This window comes from Chenopodium album, chromosome 17 (assembly GCF_948465745.1).
Source record: "Chenopodium album chromosome 17, dcCheAlbu1.1, whole genome shotgun sequence".
In the NCBI taxonomy this organism is placed as follows: Eukaryota; Viridiplantae; Streptophyta; class Magnoliopsida; order Caryophyllales; family Amaranthaceae; genus Chenopodium; species Chenopodium album.
Genome location: NC_137850.1, coordinates 46,432,007 through 46,453,928, shown reverse-complemented (window position 1 = coordinate 46,453,928; position 21,922 = coordinate 46,432,007). Strand labels below are relative to the sequence as shown.

The window sequence follows — 21,922 nt, the reverse complement described above, 5'->3', positions numbered from 1 at the left end:
ATTTCAGTTCAGTTCAGCTCAGTAAATGAGAAGCCTTTACTCCATTAAAATTTTAGAGTTTGGACTTAAATTTATTCAGGAGTAACATGCATATGAACAAAATACAGAGTTTAAGCTAATGTGTTAATAACTTGACCCCTTTATTAATTTTTTTAATGCTCTTTGGAATTATAATTGACAAAAGCAAATGCAAGTATACAACTGAAGGTTAACAATTTCTTTCTCGTAGATGACAATTTGTAATGGTTGGAAGAAGGTAACAGAGGGGGAAAATTAGAAACACGTAGAAGTCCGTAAATAAGATCAAAGGAAAAATTTGTGTAAACCATGCAAATACACTAGGTATTTTGCAAGCTTAGTCCAAATTTGTGACTCAGTGACAATTGTCACCTCGCTTTTTATTACCAAATTATCACCAATCACCATTTCTCACAATTTCCGATTACTTTCATGGCTAACCAAATATTTTAGTCATTGCGATTGAGACAAAAAAAGGATGAGTAGCAGGTGCTAAAACGAGCAAACTCTTCCTCAACTCAAAATTATTAAAAACTCCGGATACAAGATACAAGTTTGTGGCATTCAACAAATTCCACCAAAATTGGTTTCATCTTGAACTATTAACTAGTAACTAGAGCATCATAACTTCAGAAATACAAGTCTCCAATCGCCAATATATCCTCAGTCCATTTCAAAATTCAATAGCTAAGCTAATCTGTGTTGCTGCCATCAGAGAAGATGAATTCTCAGAGCTAGCACTTCCACAGTGGTGTAGGAAAGAACATCATGACTTCAAAAATACGAACTCTTCAACAGCTGGAATCTCACCAATCTTCTTCAATACCTGACTGCTAGGTGGTTCATCAACCCCGATAGCCATCACAGCATGGGTTCTTGGAGCCAGTCTTCCAACACTCATGAAACTGACATTCACATTCTCTTCTCCCAAAACGCTTCCCACCCTTCCAATCATTCCAGGTTGATCAACCTGTCGGCAGAGAATAATGCTACCCTCCAAACTGACATCGACCTCAAACGAGCCAACCTTTATCAAATGTGGAATTCCATCTTTAACTCTTCCCTCAAGTCTAATCTCCCCAGAATCTGAAATTGCACTGGCAAATTTAGATTCCACATTGGCGATCTGGATCTGGATAGACTCCAGTGGGCTTTCAGGTGATCCATCCAGAAGAATGCGCTCTTCGGTAATACGAAGTCCTCTCTGCTTTGCGGTGAAATCAGCATTTACCAAGTTTACAAAGGTGCTGGAAATTGGCTCAATCAGACCCTTGGTAATCATGGCCCGGAGCACCCTAGTGTCAAGATCATCAGGTGCTCTTGAGGTTGCATAACCCACCTTCACAGATTTAACACCGCTTCCACCTGCTACCAGTTGGATAGCCAGTCTACCAAGTTTCTCAGCAAGGTCAACATAAGGTTTCAGCTCATTAAGGACCTGAAAAAACAAGTAAAGATGGGAATCAAACACATGCAGTATCAAAGCTTTTTGCCTCTGATTTTTCAATTTCCAAGACACAAGCACTTAGTTTTGTACACAACACACACTGACTGACACACACTATCTTGAAACATACACAGGAACATCATCTTAGACCAAGACACACACACTCCCTTGAAACATACACAGGAACAACACCTTAGACCAACACACACTCTTGAATGATACACAGGAACATTAGTTGAGACTAACATAGTAACATGGAGTTATTAAAAGGAAAAGGCCAGACAAAGCCAAAAGAAGACAGGTATGTCTCCAGCTAATAAAATTCTTTTGTTTCTGAAGAAAACAAAGCCTCAGGTTCTTCTCAGACACCAAATGCAATGATATACACAATATACGAAAACAATCCATGAACTAAATCTAAGTATCAAGCTTTTCAGTACTGGCTGCTAAATAAATAAACACAAGAAAGTTTCAATACTTCAATGAGCATTGGAAGTAACTCAAGAACACAGCTGCAACAAGTAGCAGAAACTAAATTCTAGAACAAAAGAAAAAGATGGTCAGAGAGTGCAGTTAATAGTGTACTTCAAGTTAAACTTCAAACGACAAACAATCATCACAGAGTACCTTCAAAGAAAGATAGGTAATGACCGTAATGTATCATATGCAATTTTTATTTATTTATTTATTTTATTTTATTTTATGTTATTTTATTTTGCAGGAATATATAAATTTTCTATTCATCTACAAACAAAATGGCACAAGATCTATTTTGATCATGTCAGAATGTTTCAAGCACACCAAACCCAACGCCAGGTCAGCCATCTAATCAATAGGCTTACAAACTAAAAGTGCACAGAAACTGACAGCTAAAAACAATCCAACATGCTTGCTGAAAACGTCTAGTGTAGTAGTGTAACTGGCTAACTGCAATTGCTACTATCAGATAATAGATTGCTTAAGGGGATGGCGATGACTTTGTGAGCAATTTTTTTTTTTCCTGTTATTTCCCTACCCACACTTCTAAGTATAATTAGAAATCAGTTTAAGAAACATGTACGTGATGGTAAAAAAAAAAACTAAAAATACATAACTGTAAAGAATAATTACGATCGCTCCATGAATTTTGATCCAAAACCAACTATAGAACAGAACAAGGCCACAAAGAGCAACTATCAACAGATAGAGGCACATTCCAGATACCAAAATTGTAAAAGTGCAGCGTAGTGGTGGCGTAGTGGTAAAGCCATAACTATGAACTAAATCACAAAATAGTTAATATAGATTGTCTTGTGAAGGGTTAAGGCAATAGGTGTACCTCAGCAGGAACCATTGGCGCATTCACGGCAGTTGCAGCAAGCTCTCCATTCAAGGCCCCTATAACTGCTTCTGCAATTTCAATGGCTACTCCTTCCTGCAGAACAAATACTACTTTGTAATGACACAATAAGTCATACTATCACCAATTCTCAGCGTGGATCACTTAACCTACCTGAGCTTCCATGGTACTAGCACCAAGATGTGGAGTTGCAGTAACTCTTTCATGCTGTATCAACTTACTGTCCTTTGCTGGGGGCTCTTGTGTGAAGACATCAAGTGCAGCCTACAAAAGAAATATTTCGTGTTATATACTTCGTATCTTCCAGCAAAAAATGGAAAAGATGTACTCTTTTTACCAATGTCTAATAGTTACCTGAGCAACAATCCCAGAATCCAGAGCCCTAACAAGAGCATCTTCATCAATCACTCCACCACGAGCGACATTCACAATCATAACACCTTTCTTCATCTTAGCAAAAGTGTCATCATTTAGCACCTTTGTTGTAGAAGAGGTGAGAGGCATGTGTAGGGAAATGAAATCTGCTGTTGCTAAGGCCTCATCAAAGGAAACAAGGTCCACTCCAATAGCTCGGGCACGGTCAGCTGGTGCATAGGGATCGTGAGCAATCACATGCATGCCAAGCCCCTTGGCACGCCTCGCAACCTCAGACCCGACCTTTCCGAAACCCAAAACAGCAAGCTTCTTTCCCACAAGTGATACACCCACATACTTATTCCTCTTCCACTCCCCTGCATTGTCATAGATAAAACAATATACACATCATTGAAAAGAATTTGACGATTCATAATAATTCATATATAATTAGGCAACAAAATAACACCAAAACAGAGGATACTAATATCTATTCATGACCATTTGTATAGCTATAACTCAATAAGAATAGCTTAAACCCTGCATTAATCTTAACAACTACCATCTCTAAATAAACCAATCAGTACCAAATTCAACCTACCTTGAAATACCATTTACAATAAACACCTAAAATCACATCAATCAATCCCACATGCAAGGAACCAGATTCAATCAAAACCCAGAATTCCCATTAAACAGATCTAACAACCCAATAAACGCAACCCCCAAAACATCACAAACAAAACACCAAACAAAAAACTATAATAATGCCGACAATCTGTTCGACAAAATGCCTCAAAAAGAAAATGCACAGAAAAACTAACCAGCCTTAACAGAAGCATCAGCTTGAGCAACATTCCTAGACATAGCAGTCAAAAGAGCAATCCCATGTTCAGCCGCCGCAATGGTGTTAGCCGTCGGAGCATTAACAACCAAACACCCATGCTCAGTCGCAGCACCCAAATCTACATTATCAATCCCAACACCCGCTCTTCCAACCACCTTCAACCTCCCAGCAGACGACTCAAACACCTCCCTCGTAACCTTAGTCCCACTCCGAACAATCAAAGCGTCACAAAGAGAGATCTTAGTGCAAAGCTCTTCTGGGCTAAGATTATACGAACAATCAACATTCGCAAACGATTTCAGAAGATCCAACCCAGCGTCACCGAGCTTTTCGGCGACCAAAACGGTGGGTTTTGATTCAAGGGAGGCGGAAACGACGAGTTTTGGGCGGGGGGTAGTGAGGGTAAGGTGGCGATAAGGGTTGTGCGAGAAGAGGGAGATCGAGGGAGAAAGGGAGAGTTTAGAGGAGAGAGAAAGTTGGGAATTGGGGGAAATGGAGGTGGGGTGGAGGAATCTGTGTTTAGGGGTAAGAGATTGTTTGGAGAGTAAAGCTGTTGAAGCAGACGAAGAAGCGGCCGCCATTGTTGAGGAAGAAATGGGAGAGATGAAGCTTTTTTTCTGGGGTTTAAAGGAGGGGGCGCCGCCGTAGGAGGGAGGATTTATGGGGTGAGGAAGATGGTGGGGTTTTAAAGGGGGTTTTGGGGAGGAGAGAGAAAGAGAGAGAGTGAAGAGGGAGACGTGAGTGCACGTGCTGTGAAACTGCGCGGGAAAATGGGGAGTGTGGTGGTTGAGAAGGTGGAGCGTGAAATTGACGGTAAGGGTTTGAGAGTGGGGTTATGGTTGATACCTTGTATTTGGGGGTTGGTGACTGGTAAGTGAGTACTCTGTTGTAATTTAGGGTTGGTAAAACAAAAAATTAAATGACAATCAGTAATCCAATCTTTTCAATCTTAAGTTTGGGGGTTTGAGGTGATAAAAATTTGGATGAATCGGGTTCTAGTATGTTAGATCTCATGCCCAAGTTTGTTACAAGTATGGGGTTTGTTGCGCCAAATTGGCCTTTTCGGGTTACTTGGGCTAAAATCGTGTTTTTATACTTCTTAAACCCATGTTTGTTTTATGTTGGGTCATATTTGATCGCCTCTACTTTAAATTAAATGGTTCATTTTTCATTGGAGCACTTTAAAGGTGAAATCTTCATTATCTTTCCTCTTTATATTTTAAGTGTCTAACCCAAAAACTTAATCAAATTGATCTCAAGTTTAGATTAATTGTTGCTTGAATTAAAAAGTAATTTTATTGCCTTTCAATTGATTTTGTCACTTGTATACACGATTAGAGTCAATGGAGTTTAGTACATCTTATTAAAAATTCATGTTATTGAAACTAGTAGTTTAGTACATCTCTATTATTGAGTTTCATTTATAATATTTTATAATCCAATGAAAAAGTTTGTACTCTTAAAACTAGTAGTTAAACTGTCAAAATTCATATTAAAAATTCGTGTTATTGAAACCAATTTTACCAAAGTCTAATCAAACAAAGTTTGTTGTAAAAGTTACACATAAAATCGTAGCTAAAGTGACAAGTGACCGTGTGAGGCGTGATTCCTTTTCAACTATAGACTTGATCACTAATATTATACGGAGTAGATTTAGTGTTAAAGTGCACTTAGACCTATTAAAAGCAACAAGGGGCAGCTTAATGACTTAAAATAATCCCACTTAATCACTTGTCATTTAGTGATTTGCGGCTAAAGCAAATTTCATTTCACCTAACAAAGGCATTAAGTGGTGGGGGTCATTTTGGTGTAGCCTTCAAATTTGATTATTTCATTTACGTTGGATCGTACCATATAATATTTTTTTCAGCCTCATTCTCTGTGCTATGCTTTTCAGCCTTCAAAGTTTGGGGTAATGTGTAATTATAATTGTGAGCAACTTGCAATTTTGGATCCTGAGTCCTGATTCCATCCCCTTTTAACGCATCGGCCTGCATGCTTTATTGCTCTGCACGTTTACAACCAACCATTTTTTTGGGTCTTTTTTAAGCATCTTGTATTAAACTAATATCATGTACTTTACGTGAAACGCATATATGATATGGAGTATGTTTGAATATTGAATGAAAACACGAATAAACTGGGAGATCATTCTCACCAAAGAAAGGATAAAAACCACATTTGGTTGAGAGTCAAAACACTTCGAGCTTTTCTCTTTTTACTCCGTATCTACTTGTATTAATTTCACCCGGTACAAATACTTGTAAAGTACGAGTAGAATAAAACGGATATAAAGAGAAATAAATACATACTCAGCACATACAAGTAGAATTTGGTTCATGTAAAATAAGATTACACACGAGACTAACAAGTTGTGTAAAAAAACCATAATTTTACAGGCTTGTTTCAATTCTTGTTGAAAAGAAGGTACAAGTAATGCAAATCCATGAGTTAACCAAACAAAGAAGGATTAAAAATGGCTAAGGTAGGCATCAGCCAACATTTGTCCTAGATGAACTTGGGATTCAGTAGTTAAATGCATATTATCATCTTTTAGCTTCAACCCCTTGGCATCTACACATATCACATTTGGGAGATTGATCTCAAGCTGTGCTTCTCTTACCTTTTCTGTGTATTGTTCGTCCACCCCGGATGCAAGTGCCACCTACAGAAATTAACCATTCTCTAATCATATATTAGTAACAGAGTAACTATTTGATGAGACTATCTTACATTGACTCAACCCCGTGTATGGTGTATAAAAAATTACTTGCAAAAACAGAAACTAAAAAGACGCTCTAGTCCTATATAAGACCAGTTTAGTTAATTATAGTGAGACCGTCTCCTACAAGACTTTACATAATAATGGCACTTTGTCACGTCTATATAGTAGTACAGTACTGTACGGCTGTACCAATTATAAACTTCATCTGAAATCTTAAGGCAGGATAGAAACATTATGGTGATTATTATAATAAAAAAGCCATGAAAACAAACATAGAAATTTGGTCTAAAATTAAAAGTAGATTACCTGAATAATTGGAAGCAATGGCAACTGAAGATCCTCCCTGACATTACAAATAAACTCCTCCATCCTATCTTTATATTCATCCGCATCATGCTCTGTCAACGTATCACTCTCTCCTTGGTACCACACCAATGCCTTAATCTCACTCTCATCCCCACCTCTCCTCACTGCAGCTTTAGACCTCTTCACCATACTCTTGTACAAGGGTGTTCCGCGTGTCCACTCACTGATCGGAGATGCACCCACAGCACAGGGCACGAGTCCAACAGTGCCAGCCCCGTGCTCTATAAGCTTATGAGCAAAGGGCATGCCAGGCCCAACCCCGCAAACCTTCTGCGTATCAATATCAACATGTAGAGGCTCATGTGCCTCCTCCCAAAGGAGTTGAGAGCTGAAGCGGAGGATCGAAGGGTTAGGCTGACATTCGGGTGGAACAACACCATCCCATTTCTGGTCAGTCTCGGAGTACTTAATGACTCCTCCACGGCCTGACATGTTGCTCTGCCCTGAGAGGATGAAGATCTCTTTGGAGTCCTCACATGACATGATTGCCTAGCTATGGAAGATGAAGTATTCTATTGAAAATGCATCACTCTTCTAATCTAGGTTCTTTTATGCAATTCATTCCATTTCTTTAACATTTTACAGTTGTCTCCCCGTCATTTCCGGAGATGTATGGTATAAACATTGACTTACAATTTGCAACTTGCAAATTAAAATTCTGAACTCTAAACCCTTGCAGATAGAATTCAAGCCTCTACACATTAAGTCAATAACAAGCATCTTCATGGTACCCCAAGGTCTCCAACAACTACTTGACTAGCATTACATTACTTATGTTAGCTATATAAAGCATGCATTCATCACTTAGAATCTTAGATAGCAATATTCAGATATTCGAAAAGTAAGTCTTGTAACAAACTGATGCAGAGTATGTAATCGATAAGATTAGGTACTGATGAATAAATTATAAGATTTGAGGAAACTTCAATCATTGTATGCAAATATATCCATTGTATAAAAACAGTCATGATAGTAACAACGATTATAGAGAAAAAAAAAAATAAAGACGATTTCCACACATACACAGCAATTAGAGCAATAGAGACAGATCAAAAACATTTTGATTTATTGAATACCGAGAAATATAAAACCGTATGAGAAGTGCAAGTTATCCAAATGACAACATATGCAAGCAGTAATGCAGCATGTAAATATCTGCATATGTAGAGGTAAAGCCTAAGAGGAGGAAGGATTAAAATGGCAGAGGTAGGCATCAGCCAACATCTGACCTAATTGAACCTGGGCTTCAGTAGATAAATGAAGATTGTCGTCGTTGAGTTTCAATCCTTTGGCATCCACACATACAACATTTGGGAGTTTGATCCCTAGTTGTGCTTCTCTCACCTTCTCTATGTATTTTTCATCCCCTGATGCAAGTGCCACCTGAACAAATTAAACATTTTCAGTAATTCCTAAATTTTATAATATACCAAGTATATATATTCACACATCAATGTTTTCATAACTACACCCAACATTGGTTGAAGTCTTGGTTCTGATCAAGCAAGACACTTCTCATCAAATAGCTGGGCGGTATACAATAAAATTCATAATGACTTCATACACTTTAGAAATGACATAAAATGTAGACATACTAAACTACACCAACATTACCAATTCACCAAGTTAGAGGAGTCAACTTAAAGTTTGAATTAGAGTTTACACAAGTAATACAAAGTTTGAGTTTAAGTTAACAATGCATATCAATCTTCTAAAGATCGTTTAATTTGACTTTTTATGGTTTTCAAGACGTAACATCCCATCTCTAATTGTGCTTGAAACTATATATACTACCTCCGTCATAATTTATGTGCAACGATTTGATATTTTCCTCCTCTGCTTTATGTCAAATCGTTGCACATAACCTGTGACGGAGGTAGTACAAGATTTTTCCAAATTTGAACATTCCTAAAATAAATGATCACCATACCAAAACAAGCAACAATAAAGTAAAGCAAAGCAGTACAAATGTAGAATAGTACCTGAATGATAGGAAGCAATGGCAACTGAAGATCTTCCCTAACATCACAAATAAACTTCTCCAACCGCCCTTTATACGCGTCAGCGTCACTCGCCGTGGCATCACTCTCACCTTGATACCATAACATTGCTTTAATCTCACCCCCACCACTCTCCACACTACATTTAGCTCTCTTCACCGTATTCTCATACAAGTGTTCCCCACGCGCCCACTCTCTTATCGCGGTCCCGCCCACGGCACACGGGACAAGTCCAATTGGCCCACCCACGCGCTCCCTAACCACGTTGGCGAATGGCATTCCGGGTCCCACCCCACAAACCTTTCGGCTGTCGATGTCGGAATGTAGGGGATCACGCGCTTGCTCCCAATGGAGGTGCGCGTTGAGGCGGAGGATTGAAGGGTGGGGTTGACATTCCGGCGGAATAACGCCGTCCCATTTCTTGTGGTGGTGGTGATGGTGGTCAACGTATTTAACGACGCCTCCTCGGCCGGCCATGTTGCTTTGGCCGGAGAGGAGGAAGATCTGTTTTGCGGTGGTGTCGCACGACATCATTATTTGATTGGGTTTTTGGGATCGAAAGATGTTGACCCTTGGTTCAGTTGGTCACTCTGTTGTTGTTTTGGGCTTTTGGCCTTTTGGGTTGGTAATCACAATTATTTTTATTTTATTATTATTAATATTATTATTATTATTTTATATAACAAATGAGGTGTCAGGTAATAATGGGTTGGATGAAGTCGAATTGTATCGAGTGTTGTGTCTATTGCAAGTTAGATCGTGTCAATATTTGACAACTAGCTATAATTTTTATTTAAATACAATTGAAGATATGTATAAACAAGCGTAAAATCCCAATACTACAAAATTACAAATAAATAAAAAGAAAAGGAGTAAGTATTGGAGATAAGTCGGTATGAATGTATGATTGTATGAGTGTGGCTGGTTGTCATTGTATCAAGTGGGGCTAGGCTTTTATGATTCAATAAATGAATTAGACACCTAAAACGTTACTAGTGACTAGTGACCAGTGACCAGTGATAAAACGGTACAACTTATACAAGAGACTTATGTAAGGCCAAGGTATTGAGATTTATGTAAGTTACTAAGTTGTGACTAAATACAGTAAATTGAAAGCTCTAAACGTGAAGAGAAGAGCTACATAAGAGCTGAGATACCAAATATGGCAAGTGTCTCAGTGTTATCAGCTGCTGCTAGAAGGTAATACTCTGTATTCCATGCTTAACACTTGTATGGGTATAAGCTTTATTTAGGTAAATGAGTTACATATATAGAATGCAATGAATTTCCTTACATTTTCTTCTTCTTAGATGGAAACCCAGCTTAATATCATCTCCCGAGTCATATATTGGATATTACCGACCTTTTTTTTTTTAAATTTAATTCTCATTTTAAAGTTTTTTCTTTTTACATTAAAAAAAGGTATTATGAGAGTGAGGGGTAGCTCAAGTGGTTAGAGCTTCCCTCCCGATTCCAAGAGATCTTGGGATCGATTCTCACCCCCGCCCTTGTGGCTCTATAAACACCAAAAAAAAAAAAAGGTATTATCAATACCATTTTTTTTTAATTTATGTTTTTGTTCATAGGTTGGAAGGTAAGGTTGCACTTAAACATGGGCACGGGCCGTGCCCGGGCCGTGCCCGGCCGTGCCGGGGTGGGGGCCGTGCCGTGCCGGGGTGGGGGCGTGCCGTGCGGTGCCGTGCCTGAAATTGGCACACCCCAGCCCACGGCACGGCACAGCCCACGTGCCTAGCGGGCCGTGCCGTGCCAGGCCGCGGGCCAAACCGTGCCTACCTTTATTTTATTTTTTTTTTAAAAAAAAAAATAAATGTTAAAAAAAACGAATTAAAAACAAAAATGCATATAATAAAAAAAAAATACTAGTGCGATAATCCGAAAACACAAAAAATTGAAGAATAACTTATTTTATTATATGACGGTAGCCGGTACGAATGTACGATAATTCAATAATACAAAATTACAAAATAAGTAATGATAATTAAAAATCGTACAATAGTGTATGAATATTGAATAACTTCATTTATTATACGGAATACGAAGTTCGATAATACAAAAAGAATACAATAGTGTATAATGTAAATATGTAATCATGTAATTATTATTGGTCGTCTTCGTCTTCGCCTTCGTCTTCATCTTCGTCTTCGTCTCCTAGAGGTTCAAGTTCATCCGCCAATTGAGTGGATTGAGAAGTATGAGAACTAAAAGAAGTCGACGTTCCTTCATCGTCGTCGTTTTGTGCATAAGTACGATCTTGAGAACGAGTTTCGGCATCCAACCAATCCTTGAAGCAAACACACATTTCAAGTGTTTCGGGTTTTAGTCTTGTTCTTCTATCGTCTAAAACTCTTCCCGATGCACTAAAAGCTCTTTCGGAAGCAACGGAGGAGACTTGGATAGCAAAAATATCACGAGCCATTGCCGACAAAATTGGATGTTTCACGGCTTGTGATTTCCACCAATCGAGGATGTCGAGGCCAAACTTCTCTTCATCGTCCATGCCTTTCATGAAGTCGTAACTTAAGTACATTTGCAACTCCGAAACATCGCTTTGTGTTCTCCTAGATGATGATGATTCTGTACCTGAATACTTAGACATCAAGTTAGTAGCTTGTGCAAATAAACCTTTGGCCCGTTTACTTACATTTTTGGATGTTTGAGAAGGGGCAAATCGAGACACGGTTCCATATTTACTTTCATAAACATTATATAAATTAAAAAACTCATCCGTCACCTTATTCTTAAAAGTTTCAACATCATCTTCAAAATTCATGTTACTATAATAAATATCAATTAATAAAAAGGTGCCATCATATATATTTTTGTCTAGGATCTAAAATAGAAGCAAAAATATAAATCATAGGAATATCGGTGTAATATTTACGCCATTTATCCTCCATGGATGGAAGATATCCACGATAAACATGTTGTGATCGGTGTTCCGCAAAAAGTTGTGCAAGTAAACATGCATTGCTAAGAAAAGAATGAGCACAAAGATTATATACAGAAGAAAAACAATGTGTCATACCATATAGTAATTGTAAAAACTGCATATATTTTTCACAATTAGCCCAATCATCTTTAAGTAAAGCATTTTGTGGAAATTTCATATTATAAAAAAGTGTTAAATGAACCTTGTACTCGATTGCCCGACTCAACATTTCATAGGTGGAGTTCCACCTAGTTGGACAATCCGGTGCTATTTTTATGGTTTTTATCCGTTGTTGCCTGCAAAAACCTTTCCATTCTTGATATCTCATGTTAGAGCTATTAATAGTGCAAATAGCATTCCTTATTTTGTGATAAAATGGACCAATTGCTTGTGTTCCATCCTTCACACACAAGTTAAGAACATGACAAATGCATCTAACATGAAGTGCATCTCCATCTAATATAACATCGTTCAATTGGGATTTGACCAAATTCGCACTATATGTCATAGAAGTTGCATTATCGAAAGTCATAGACATGATTTTATCCCTAAGACTATATGCATCAATAGCTTCCATTAAATGATGTGAAATGTTAAGACCGATATGAGGGTATTCAAGCATTTTGAAATGAATGATGCGTTTTTGTAACATCCACTCATTATCTAACCAATGACAAGTAACACATAAATAGTGAAGTCCGTACCCACCATCTAATGCATCGGCGGTTAAAGAAACTCTACTAGGAAGATTAGCTAATTCATTTACTAATTTCAATTTGTACTCTAGATAAGTCTTCATGGCAGCAGATCGAACGGTTTTTCGGGAGATTTTTTTGTGTTTTGGTTGTAGTGCTCGGTTAATATAGTTGTTGAAGGCATCATTTTCGGCGAAAAGAAAAGGTTGTTCTGCATGTACAATCATTCTCCCAAGTTCATCCCTATCTCTCTCGTAATTGTAAATGAAACCTTGTGGATGGAATTGAGAAATTTTAGGTTGGGTTGGATCACTAGATGGTCCACCACATTTTTTTGTATGTCTAGTAAGGTGTCCCGTCCCTCCCTTGGTATCGGCCGAGAAAATTTTACCACAAGTCCGACACTTGCATTTTTTTCCATCTTTAATTAATTGATAATGTGCCCAACATTCACTCTTTCTTTTGGTTTGAGCAAAATCCTCTTCGGTACACCACTCTAATATGTTAAAATTTTGGGTGGATGGTTCACTCGACCCGGAGGCTTGTGTTTGGCTACCTTGGGAAGGAGGAGGAGGAGGAGGAAAAGGAAATTCATATTGTTGAAATTGGGTTTGTTGAAATTGGGTCCAAGGAGCCATATCATCCATTTGTTCTTGCCCTCCCGTGTTTTGGGGATGAAAGAAAGGGGTGGAAGTGTTTGGAAAGGGCATGTTAGAAGAGGGAAAGGGCATGTTAGGGGGGGGGGGCATAGACATTGAAGTGTTTGGATTTGGTGATTCCCTACGTTTTGACTTGGCTTTTCTAGAGGAGGAGGAAACGTTTTGGTTTGATGCCATGATTAATTAATAATAATAACACAACTAACAATAACAAAGTAACAATTAACAACAATGAGATCAATGAGAATTAATTAGTAAGTAGTTTTTATATAAATTAAATTTTCAAAAATAATTATAATAATAGTAGATTACTTGGATCAATGAGATCCCAGATAGGAGAGGTTAGGATCGACGTTGTCCAGAGCCCAAATCCCGCCTTAGACAGATTTCAACAATCCAAATAACCCACAATTAAAATAGAAAGTAGTTTTTATATAATTAAGTAGTTCCAAGAATACAATAATAATAATAATAATAATAATAATAATAATAATAATAATAATAACAATAATAATAACAATAACAATAACAAATTAAAATAAAGTTGAGTTAGATCTTACAATGACGCTTCAATGCTTTCCCAAATTTATAATTTCTCGAACTTATAATTTCCCGAATTTTTAATTTCCCGAATGTAAATATAACAATTTTTTTTTTTTTTTTTGGTAGTAGACTAATAAAAGTAATAATGTAAAATTTATAAGAGAGTAGGAATTTTTTTTTTCTTTTCACAAAAGAGAGGAAGATTGTATGATTTGTAGGAATTTGAGAATTGAGAATTGAGAATTTGGGAGTAAGAAAATTAGAGAATAAGAGAGAAGAGATGAGTTGATGAATTGTGAAAATTTTGGAGGAAAATATGAGGTATTTATAGGGGATTTGGGTGGGAAATTGGGTGGAAAAGTAGCCGTTTATAGCTGTTGGAAAACGGCCATAAACGGCTACTTTCCAACGGCCATAAGGCACGGGCCGTGCCGTGCCGTGCCGGGCCGTGCCTGGCCGTGCCACGTGCCGTGCCGGCGGGTCGTGCCAGCGTGCCGGCCCACGTGCCGGCCACCGTGCCACCCGCCGTGCCCGTGCCAGACCCAGGATTTTTGTTCACGGCACGGCCCACGGCCCACAGGTGGGCCGCCGTGCCGCCACCCGTGCCCGTGCCGGGCCGTGCCGGAGTCGTGCCGGGCCCGTGGCGCCCGCGTGCCGGCACGGCCCGTGCCCACCTTTAGTTGCACTCATCACAGGTGGTGCTAGTGGAATCGGAGAATATGCTGCAAAACTTTTTACTAAACATGGTGCCAAAGTCATGATTGCTGATATCCAAGATGATTTGGGCCAAACTGTATGCAAGAACTTGGGCTTATCTGCATCATCCTACATCCATTGCAATGTCACTAATGAAGCCCATGTCCAAAACGCGGTTGACTCAACGATGGCCCAATATGGAAAACTCAACATCATGTTCAACAACGCGGGTATAGTGGGCTTTCCAAAGCCCAACATCCTTCACAATACGCAATCCGAATTTGAAGAAACTGTTAGGGTGAATCTAATTGGGCCATTTTTGGGTACTAAACATGCGGCCCGAGTCATGATCCCGGCCCAACAAGGTAGTATCATTACAACAGCTAGTACTTGCTCTACCATTGGAGGTGTAGCCTCCCATGCCTACACTAGCTCCAAGCATGGTGTGGTAGGGCTCACACGGAACACGACCGTTGAACTCGAAAAATATGGGATTAGGGTGAATTGTGTGTCACCTCATGCAGTTTCTACTCCTTTGGCTAAACGCTTTTTTAGTCTAGATGATGAAGCTATAGCAAACATGTACTCTAATCTCAAAGGTGCTTGGTGTAAAGTGGAGGATGATGGGAATGCGGCTTTATTTCTTGCTAGTGATGATTCAAAAGTTTATAGGTGGACACAATCTTATTGTTGATGGGGGATTTACTATTGTGAATCCTGGGTTTTGTATGTTTGAACAACTAAAATAATAATAATGTAGTCATTGTCAATTAGGAAAAAAAAAGAAATTATCCGATCCTTGAATTATCATTGTATTGAAATGTCGTCCATATTATTGACTTTAAAAAAAAGGGAAAATTATCCGATCCTTGAATTATCATTGCATTGAAATGTCGTCCACATCATTGAATTTATTGCAATTTGCAATTGAAATAAGGTATCAACATTTTAAAAGTATTAATTATATTGTACTCCGTATTTGCTTATATGACGTGTATATTATTAAAGTCATTAAGCCTGACTATGATACTATGGGCCTGTTTATATTTACTTAATTTCAGTTCAGTTCAGTTCAGTTCAGCTCCAATCAGTTCAGTTCAGTTCAGATCAGCTCCTAATTTCCCTCTCTCATAAAATATTCATTTCAGCTCAGTTCAGTTCAGCTCTAATCAATTCAGTTCAGTTCAGATCAGCTCCTAATTTCCCTCTCTCATAAAATATTCATTTCAGCTCAGTTCAGTTCAGTTCAGCTCTAATCAGTTCAGTTCAGTTCAGCTCAGTTCAGTAAATGTGAACAGGCCCTATATTGAGTATGAAGTTTTTATTCCAAAATTATATAAAATGGTAATAAGAGATGAGTGTTCTCTTTTTTTCTTTTTAGTAATTAAGAGTCACATGGCCATGTCGTGCTTATTGATTAGGGCAAAGAAATTTGATCTCCTACTAGAAAGGAGCAAAGTTGAAGATAGTTAAATCGAAATAAGCCTCCCTTAATCTTATAAAACTCTTATGTTTTTATTAATGTGGGACACTCATATGTATAATTGAAGGAAAGTCATAATTCAACATGAACAAACGAAGGAATTATTTAAAATGAATGTGTCGTAATATTATTACAGGTTCATCACCTCATTTGAAATCCTTAAATAGTAAATGACATACATAGTATTTTTTTTTTTTTCTCAATGGGATTAGTTTGATCAAGAACGCCACCTTTGACTTGGCATGTGGAAGAGAAAAAGCCCAACGACTTGTCACAACTTTACAATTGGATGTGTTGATTCAAGAGGCTTGATAAATAGGATTTTGGCGTCTATGATATACCAAGCAATCACACTTAGCTTATATTGCATGCAAACTCTACATCTTTTTTTTTTGAAAAAAAAATTGCAAACTTTACAAAATTAGATAACAAATACTTAAAGAACATTGCAAATCAACGAATAAGTACACATTAAATTGATTTTTTTTTTGGTGTTTAGAGAGCCACAAGGGCGGGGGTGAGAATCGATCCCAGGATCTCCTGAAATTGGGAGGGAAGCTCTAACCACTTGAGCTATCCCTCACTCTCAGACTCTCAGTACACATTAAATTGATGTGGTTCTCTAATCTTAACATCAATACAAGTTAGACTACGCTTATATTGATATTGAGGGAAATTAAAACATAATGTGAAGTGCAAAATAAGGCAAGTTTTAGAGTTACAGATTTTATATAAAATTCCCAAAAAAAAGTAGAAAAAAAAAAAAAAAAAAAAGATAAAGCCTAAAAAGACAAACTGATTTATTCGTATACCATAGGCAAGTACTGACTATTTATGAAATTGTTTTTAGGTTGGAAGGCAAGGTTGCCCTTATCACAGGAGGTGCTAATGGAATTGGTGAATATACAGCTAAATTTTTCAATCAAAATGGTGCAAAAGTAATGATTGCTGATATCCAAGATGATTTGGGCCAAGAAGTTTGCAAGGATCTAGGCCCATCAGTAGCCTCATATATCCATTGCAATGTCACTAATGAAGCCCACGTAAAAAACGCAGTTGACTCAACAATGGCCCAATACGGAAAACTCGATATCATGTTCAATAATGCTGGCATAGTTAGCCATCCCAAACCCAGTATCCTTGACAACACATTATCGGAGTTTGAAGAAGTTGTAAAAGTCAATCTTATTGGGCCGTTTTTGGGGACCAAACATGCGGCCCGAGTCATGATCCCGGCCCAACAAGGTAGCATAATTACAATGGCTAGTACTTGCTCCACCATAGGAGGTGCGGCACCCCATGCCTACACCAGCTCGAAGCATGGTGTGGTGGGGCTCACAAAGAACACCGCCATCGAATTTGGAAAATATGGGATTAGGGTCAATTGCTTGTCACCACATGTGACTTCAACCTCTTTGACTAAGAACTACTTTGGACTAGACGATGAAGGTATATCCAAGATATACTCTAATCTCAAAGGTGTTTGGTGTAAAAAGGAGGATGTTGCGAATGCGGCTTTATTTCTTGCAAGTGATGAATCTAAGTTTATAAGTGGACATAATCTTTTTGTTGATGAAGGATTTACTATTGTGAATCCGGCATTTACTATGTTTGAATAAGGCCTAGTTGATAGTAGAGCTTAAAGTAGTGATTAGCGTTTTGACCATGTCAAAAATCTATTAGAGAAAAATAAGAGCGTTTGATAAGGTAGTGATTCGGATAGCGGACGTGGTTAGTTTTAGAAGTAGCGTTTGGTTAGCTTTTTCTCAAGCGTTTTAAAGTAACAAGTACCATCCTCTATCCACTACTAAATCAATAAAAGATTGTTAAGGTTTAATGAAGTATATATGATACATAATACCATAATTGCTCTTTTTGTACTTCATAATATGAATCCTAGATTTCGTATGTTTGGACAACTCAAATACTAATAATACTCTTGTATGTCACTGTTAGGTAACATGTCCATAATTTTCATTGTATTGGTAAAATGTCCACATAATCACATATGTTACCAATATAATTTACTGCAATGAGCATTAGAAATAAAGCTCCTAGGCCACTTTTCATTAATTAATCATAATGTGTGGATTTATATTGTACATCCATTCCTTTGTAATATTAATTCTTTACGTTGTCTTATATATTTTGATTATGAATGGATCATAACTTAAACCACAAATATTAGCTAAAATAGAGTGAAGGAAATAACGTTATTGAAACTTCGTCTCTTTAAAAATGACATCATATTTATGAATGAGATAGATTTGGTCAAGAATTCAAGAACACCATCTTTGACTTGGTATGTGGAAGAGCTAACCGTTAAAGATCAATGATTTACATCGTCACTACTTTATATTTGAATGTGTGGATATAAAAGGCTTTATAAATAGGTTCATAAGACACTATGCAATCAAACACATATATCAACAGCAAATTAAACTCTGCAAAATTCAAACAATAATATCCTATCTCCGTTAATCGGATGGCAAATGTCTCAATTTTTTCTGCAGCAGCTAAAAGGTACTCCCTCCGTCCCTAAATTACATTCTTATTTTTAGCATTTATTCCTCATATAATAAAGAGTAGTAGAAATGTAATTTAGGGATGGAGGGAGTAACTAATTAAACTTGTTAAAGTTGATGTTTAATTTGTTTTTTTTTTCTTTCTTTTTTACTCAATTTCTAAGTTCAAATTGTAGGTTCACGATTTGTGAATCCATATAATTTGATTGAGTATATAAACCATTCCCGAGTTTCAACCATCTGTTGAAGAATACAATATTGATGTGATTTTGTTTTTTAGATTGGAAGGCGAAATTGCCCTTATTACAGGAGGGGCTAGTGGTATTGGTGAATATGCAGCTAAAATTTTTACACAAAATGGAGCAAAAGTCATGATTGCTGACATCCAAGATGATTTGGGTCACTCTGTTTGCAAAGATTTAGGCTCATCAGTAGCCTCATACACCCACTGCAATGTCACTAATGAATCCCATGTACAAAACGTAGTCGATTCAACAATGATACAATACGGAAAACTCGACATCATGTTCAATAACGCGGGCATAAATTGCTTTCCTAAGCCAAATATCCTTGACAAAACGTTATCGGAGTTTGAAGAAGTTGTAAAAGTCAATCTTATTGGGCCGTTTTTGGGGACTAAACATGCGGCTCGAGTAATGATCCCGGCCAAACAAGGTACTATAATTACAATGGCTAGTACTTGCTCTACCATAGCTGGTGTCGCGCCCCATGCCTACACTAGCTCAAAGCATGGCGTGTTGGGGCTCGTAAGGAACACCGCCGTGGAACTTGGAAGGTATGGGATTAGGGTGAATTGTGTGTCACCACATGTGACTGCAACCTCTATGACTAAGACCCTTTTTGAACTAGACGAAGAACGTATAGCTAAGTTATACTCTAATCTCAAAGGTGCTTGGTGAATAAATAATTATGTTTTGTGTCAAAAAAAAAAAATGTATAAATGTATATATTTATTTATTTACGCAAGTGGAATTTCCAAAACTAGAATAGACTTGTGACCACAATAATTAATGGCCATCCAACTATCTTCTTGTACTGTTATCCACATACAAACCATGCATTTTTCGTTTTATCACTTTGTGAACTATGCCAAACATCTACAGACTACAGTTTTCAGGGTGTTTTTCTTGTTTTCTGTGTTTTTGTACTAATGAACTATGGCAACTACTCTTAATAATACTAAAATAGCCCAACATGGACGATAAGCTTTACGAATGAATTTCTGGATACAATACTACAAGAGACTTTATAAATAGGTTGTCTTAGACAATAACAATTATATCTTAAGATTTAAGAAAACAACTACCAGCATTTAGGAACGAGGAAGTACTATTTATACTAGTAAATAAAATGGCAGGCATCTCAGCTTTATCTGCTATAGCCAGAAGGTAATTAAACATGTATATTATCAGCTTATCTATATTTGTTTCTTTCTCTAAATAGTACGAAGTATTTTTTTTAGTTGTCAATAGTAACTTATATAGGTTAAATGATTCAATCGAGATTTGATCGCAAAGTGTAAGAATCATTCATCTTGCAAGCTATTTGTAAATCTTAGTGATGCTTTGTAGGTCCACTATTTGTACATCTAAAAAGGAAATGATTTTTACTCTTCTAGAGTACTTACATTTAGAAAGTATTTTTACTTGTATACTAAGTTTATCAGTGATCTTTCTTGAGTACAATATTTTAAAATGGTTTATTTTCAGGTTGGAAGGCAAGGTTGCCCTTATCACAGGAGGTGTTAGTGGAATTGGTGAATACACTGCCAAAATTTTCACACAAAATGGTGCAAAAGTCATGATTGCTGACATCCAAGATGATTTGGGCCAAGAAGTTTGCAAAGAAATGGGCCCATCAGTAGCCTCATACATACATTGCAATGTCACAAATAAAGCCCACGTAAAAAACGCAGTTGATTCAACAGTGGCCCAATACGGAAAACTCGACATTATGTTGAATAATGCTGGCATAGCAGCATGCTATCCCAAGCCCATCCTTGACAACACACAGTCGGAGTTTGAAGATGTCATTAAGGTTAATCTTGTTGGGCCATTTTTGGGTATAAAGCATGCGGCCCGAGTAATGATCCCGGCCCAAAAAGGTAGTATTATTACAACAGCTAGTACTTGCTCCACCATAGGGGGAGCAGCCGCCCATGCCTACACTAGCTCCAAGCATGGCGTGGTGGGGCTCACGAGAAACACGTCGGTAGAACTTGGAAAATATGGGATTAGGGTGAATTGTGTCTCACCACATGCAGTTGCGACCTCTATGACTAAGACTATCTTAAATCTAGATGATGATAATGTAGCTAAGGTATACTCTAATCTTAAGGGTACTTGGTGTAAAAAGGAGGATATTGCGTATGCAGCTTTATTTCTTGCTAGTGATGAATCAAAATATGTTAGTGGTCATAATCTTTTTGTAGATGGAGGATTTATTATTATGAATTCAGGATTTTGTATGTTTGAATAATCAAGTAAAGATTGTTATGGACTTATGGTTGATAATAATAATAAAGATGCTTCATTTGATAATAATAATAATGTGTAATATTAACAAAAACTAACTCAGCCAACCCACCTCCTTCCCTGACCACCCAACTAACACACCTAAACCACCTCCTTCCCCGACCACCCAACCCATCTATACCAGTAAACCACCTCCTTCCCTTACCAAAATGACACCCGGCCTATTCGCAGATCCACCGTCGAAATCGACAAAACCCCAAACCCTTCCCCTTGAAACCACTCTCATCTGCTCGCGACATAGCTGCTTCCGTCAACACTCGATCGGCGAGGACGAAGGTTGAAGCTAGATGGGAAGGTGATCCAGATCCGCCGAGAAGAACGTTAATGGTGTGAGACCCAATCTGCGAGAACGAAGGCGGGCAACATGGTGGACCGGTGGTTGCGGGCTTGCGGCGGAGAAGAGATGGTTAGGGTATGGTGGAAAGAGGATGAGGTTAACTATGGTGGCCTGGTGGTTGCGCACTTGCGGTGGAGGAAAGACAGTACAGTGGTTGCGTGCTTGCAGCGGAGAAAAGGGGATGGGGGATGGTTTCCCGGTGAGGCTAGGAAGGAGGGGACGGGGCTAGTGGCCGGATCTGGTAATGAAGGATTTGAAGGCTGCGGGTTTTTTCTTTTATTTTTTATTTTTTTTTGGACAAATGCAAGAGTGACACGTGGCATTTTAATTTTTTAAAAAGCTTTTCAGTAGATAATTGGTTTTTAGGATTGATAGAAAAACAT

At 37.9% G+C, this 21,922-nt stretch overlaps 6 protein-coding genes and 1 pseudogene across 6 annotated transcripts; 4 read left to right on the top strand and 3 right to left on the bottom strand.

Annotated features, from left to right (window-relative positions):
- Positions 1 to 482: 482 nt before the first annotated feature.
- LOC145589920 (D-3-phosphoglycerate dehydrogenase 1, chloroplastic-like) lies at positions 483 to 4,708 on the bottom strand. Its single transcript, XM_081646627.1, has 5 exons — positions 3,983 to 4,708; positions 3,159 to 3,535; positions 2,958 to 3,068; positions 2,784 to 2,879; positions 483 to 1,456 (listed from the first exon to the last, which is right to left on the bottom strand). Exons 1-5 carry the CDS (start codon positions 4,584 to 4,586, stop codon positions 785 to 787), a joined length of 1,860 nt encoding a protein of 619 aa, XP_081502753.1. The 5' UTR covers positions 4,587 to 4,708; the 3' UTR covers positions 483 to 784.
- A 1,597-nt stretch (positions 4,709 to 6,305) lies between these two features.
- Positions 6,306 to 7,891, bottom strand: LOC145589922 (putative carbohydrate esterase At4g34215). The gene is made up of 2 exons (XM_081646629.1): positions 7,037 to 7,891; positions 6,306 to 6,670 (listed from the first exon to the last, which is right to left on the bottom strand). The coding sequence occupies exons 1-2, from the start codon at positions 7,577 to 7,579 to the stop codon at positions 6,476 to 6,478; spliced, it is 738 nt and encodes a 245-aa protein (XP_081502755.1). The 5' UTR covers positions 7,580 to 7,891; the 3' UTR covers positions 6,306 to 6,475.
- Positions 7,892 to 8,014: 123 nt separating this feature from the next.
- On the bottom strand, positions 8,015 to 9,710 carry LOC145589921 (putative carbohydrate esterase At4g34215). Its single transcript, XM_081646628.1, has 2 exons — positions 9,079 to 9,710; positions 8,015 to 8,479 (listed from the first exon to the last, which is right to left on the bottom strand). Exons 1-2 carry the CDS (start codon positions 9,628 to 9,630, stop codon positions 8,273 to 8,275), a joined length of 759 nt encoding a protein of 252 aa, XP_081502754.1. The 5' UTR covers positions 9,631 to 9,710; the 3' UTR covers positions 8,015 to 8,272.
- Positions 9,711 to 10,258: 548 nt separating this feature from the next.
- On the top strand, positions 10,259 to 15,333 carry LOC145589924 (secoisolariciresinol dehydrogenase-like). The gene is made up of 4 exons (XM_081646630.1): positions 10,259 to 10,296; positions 10,683 to 10,695; position 12,656; positions 14,624 to 15,333. The coding sequence occupies exons 1-4, from the start codon at positions 10,259 to 10,261 to the stop codon at positions 15,331 to 15,333; spliced, it is 762 nt and encodes a 253-aa protein (XP_081502756.1).
- A 196-nt stretch (positions 15,334 to 15,529) lies between these two features.
- LOC145589156 (borneol dehydrogenase, mitochondrial pseudogene) lies at positions 15,530 to 17,741 on the top strand (annotated as a pseudogene).
- A 774-nt stretch (positions 17,742 to 18,515) lies between these two features.
- On the top strand, positions 18,516 to 19,634 carry LOC145589918 (secoisolariciresinol dehydrogenase-like). The gene is made up of 2 exons (XM_081646625.1): positions 18,516 to 18,645; positions 18,928 to 19,634. Exons 1-2 carry the CDS (start codon positions 18,608 to 18,610, stop codon positions 19,565 to 19,567), a joined length of 678 nt encoding a protein of 225 aa, XP_081502751.1. The 5' UTR covers positions 18,516 to 18,607; the 3' UTR covers positions 19,568 to 19,634.
- A 177-nt stretch (positions 19,635 to 19,811) lies between these two features.
- On the top strand, positions 19,812 to 21,165 carry LOC145589916 (secoisolariciresinol dehydrogenase-like). The gene is made up of 2 exons (XM_081646623.1): positions 19,812 to 20,056; positions 20,378 to 21,165. The coding sequence occupies exons 1-2, from the start codon at positions 20,019 to 20,021 to the stop codon at positions 21,144 to 21,146; spliced, it is 807 nt and encodes a 268-aa protein (XP_081502749.1). The 5' UTR covers positions 19,812 to 20,018; the 3' UTR covers positions 21,147 to 21,165.
- The last annotated feature ends 757 nt before the right edge of the window (positions 21,166 to 21,922 follow it).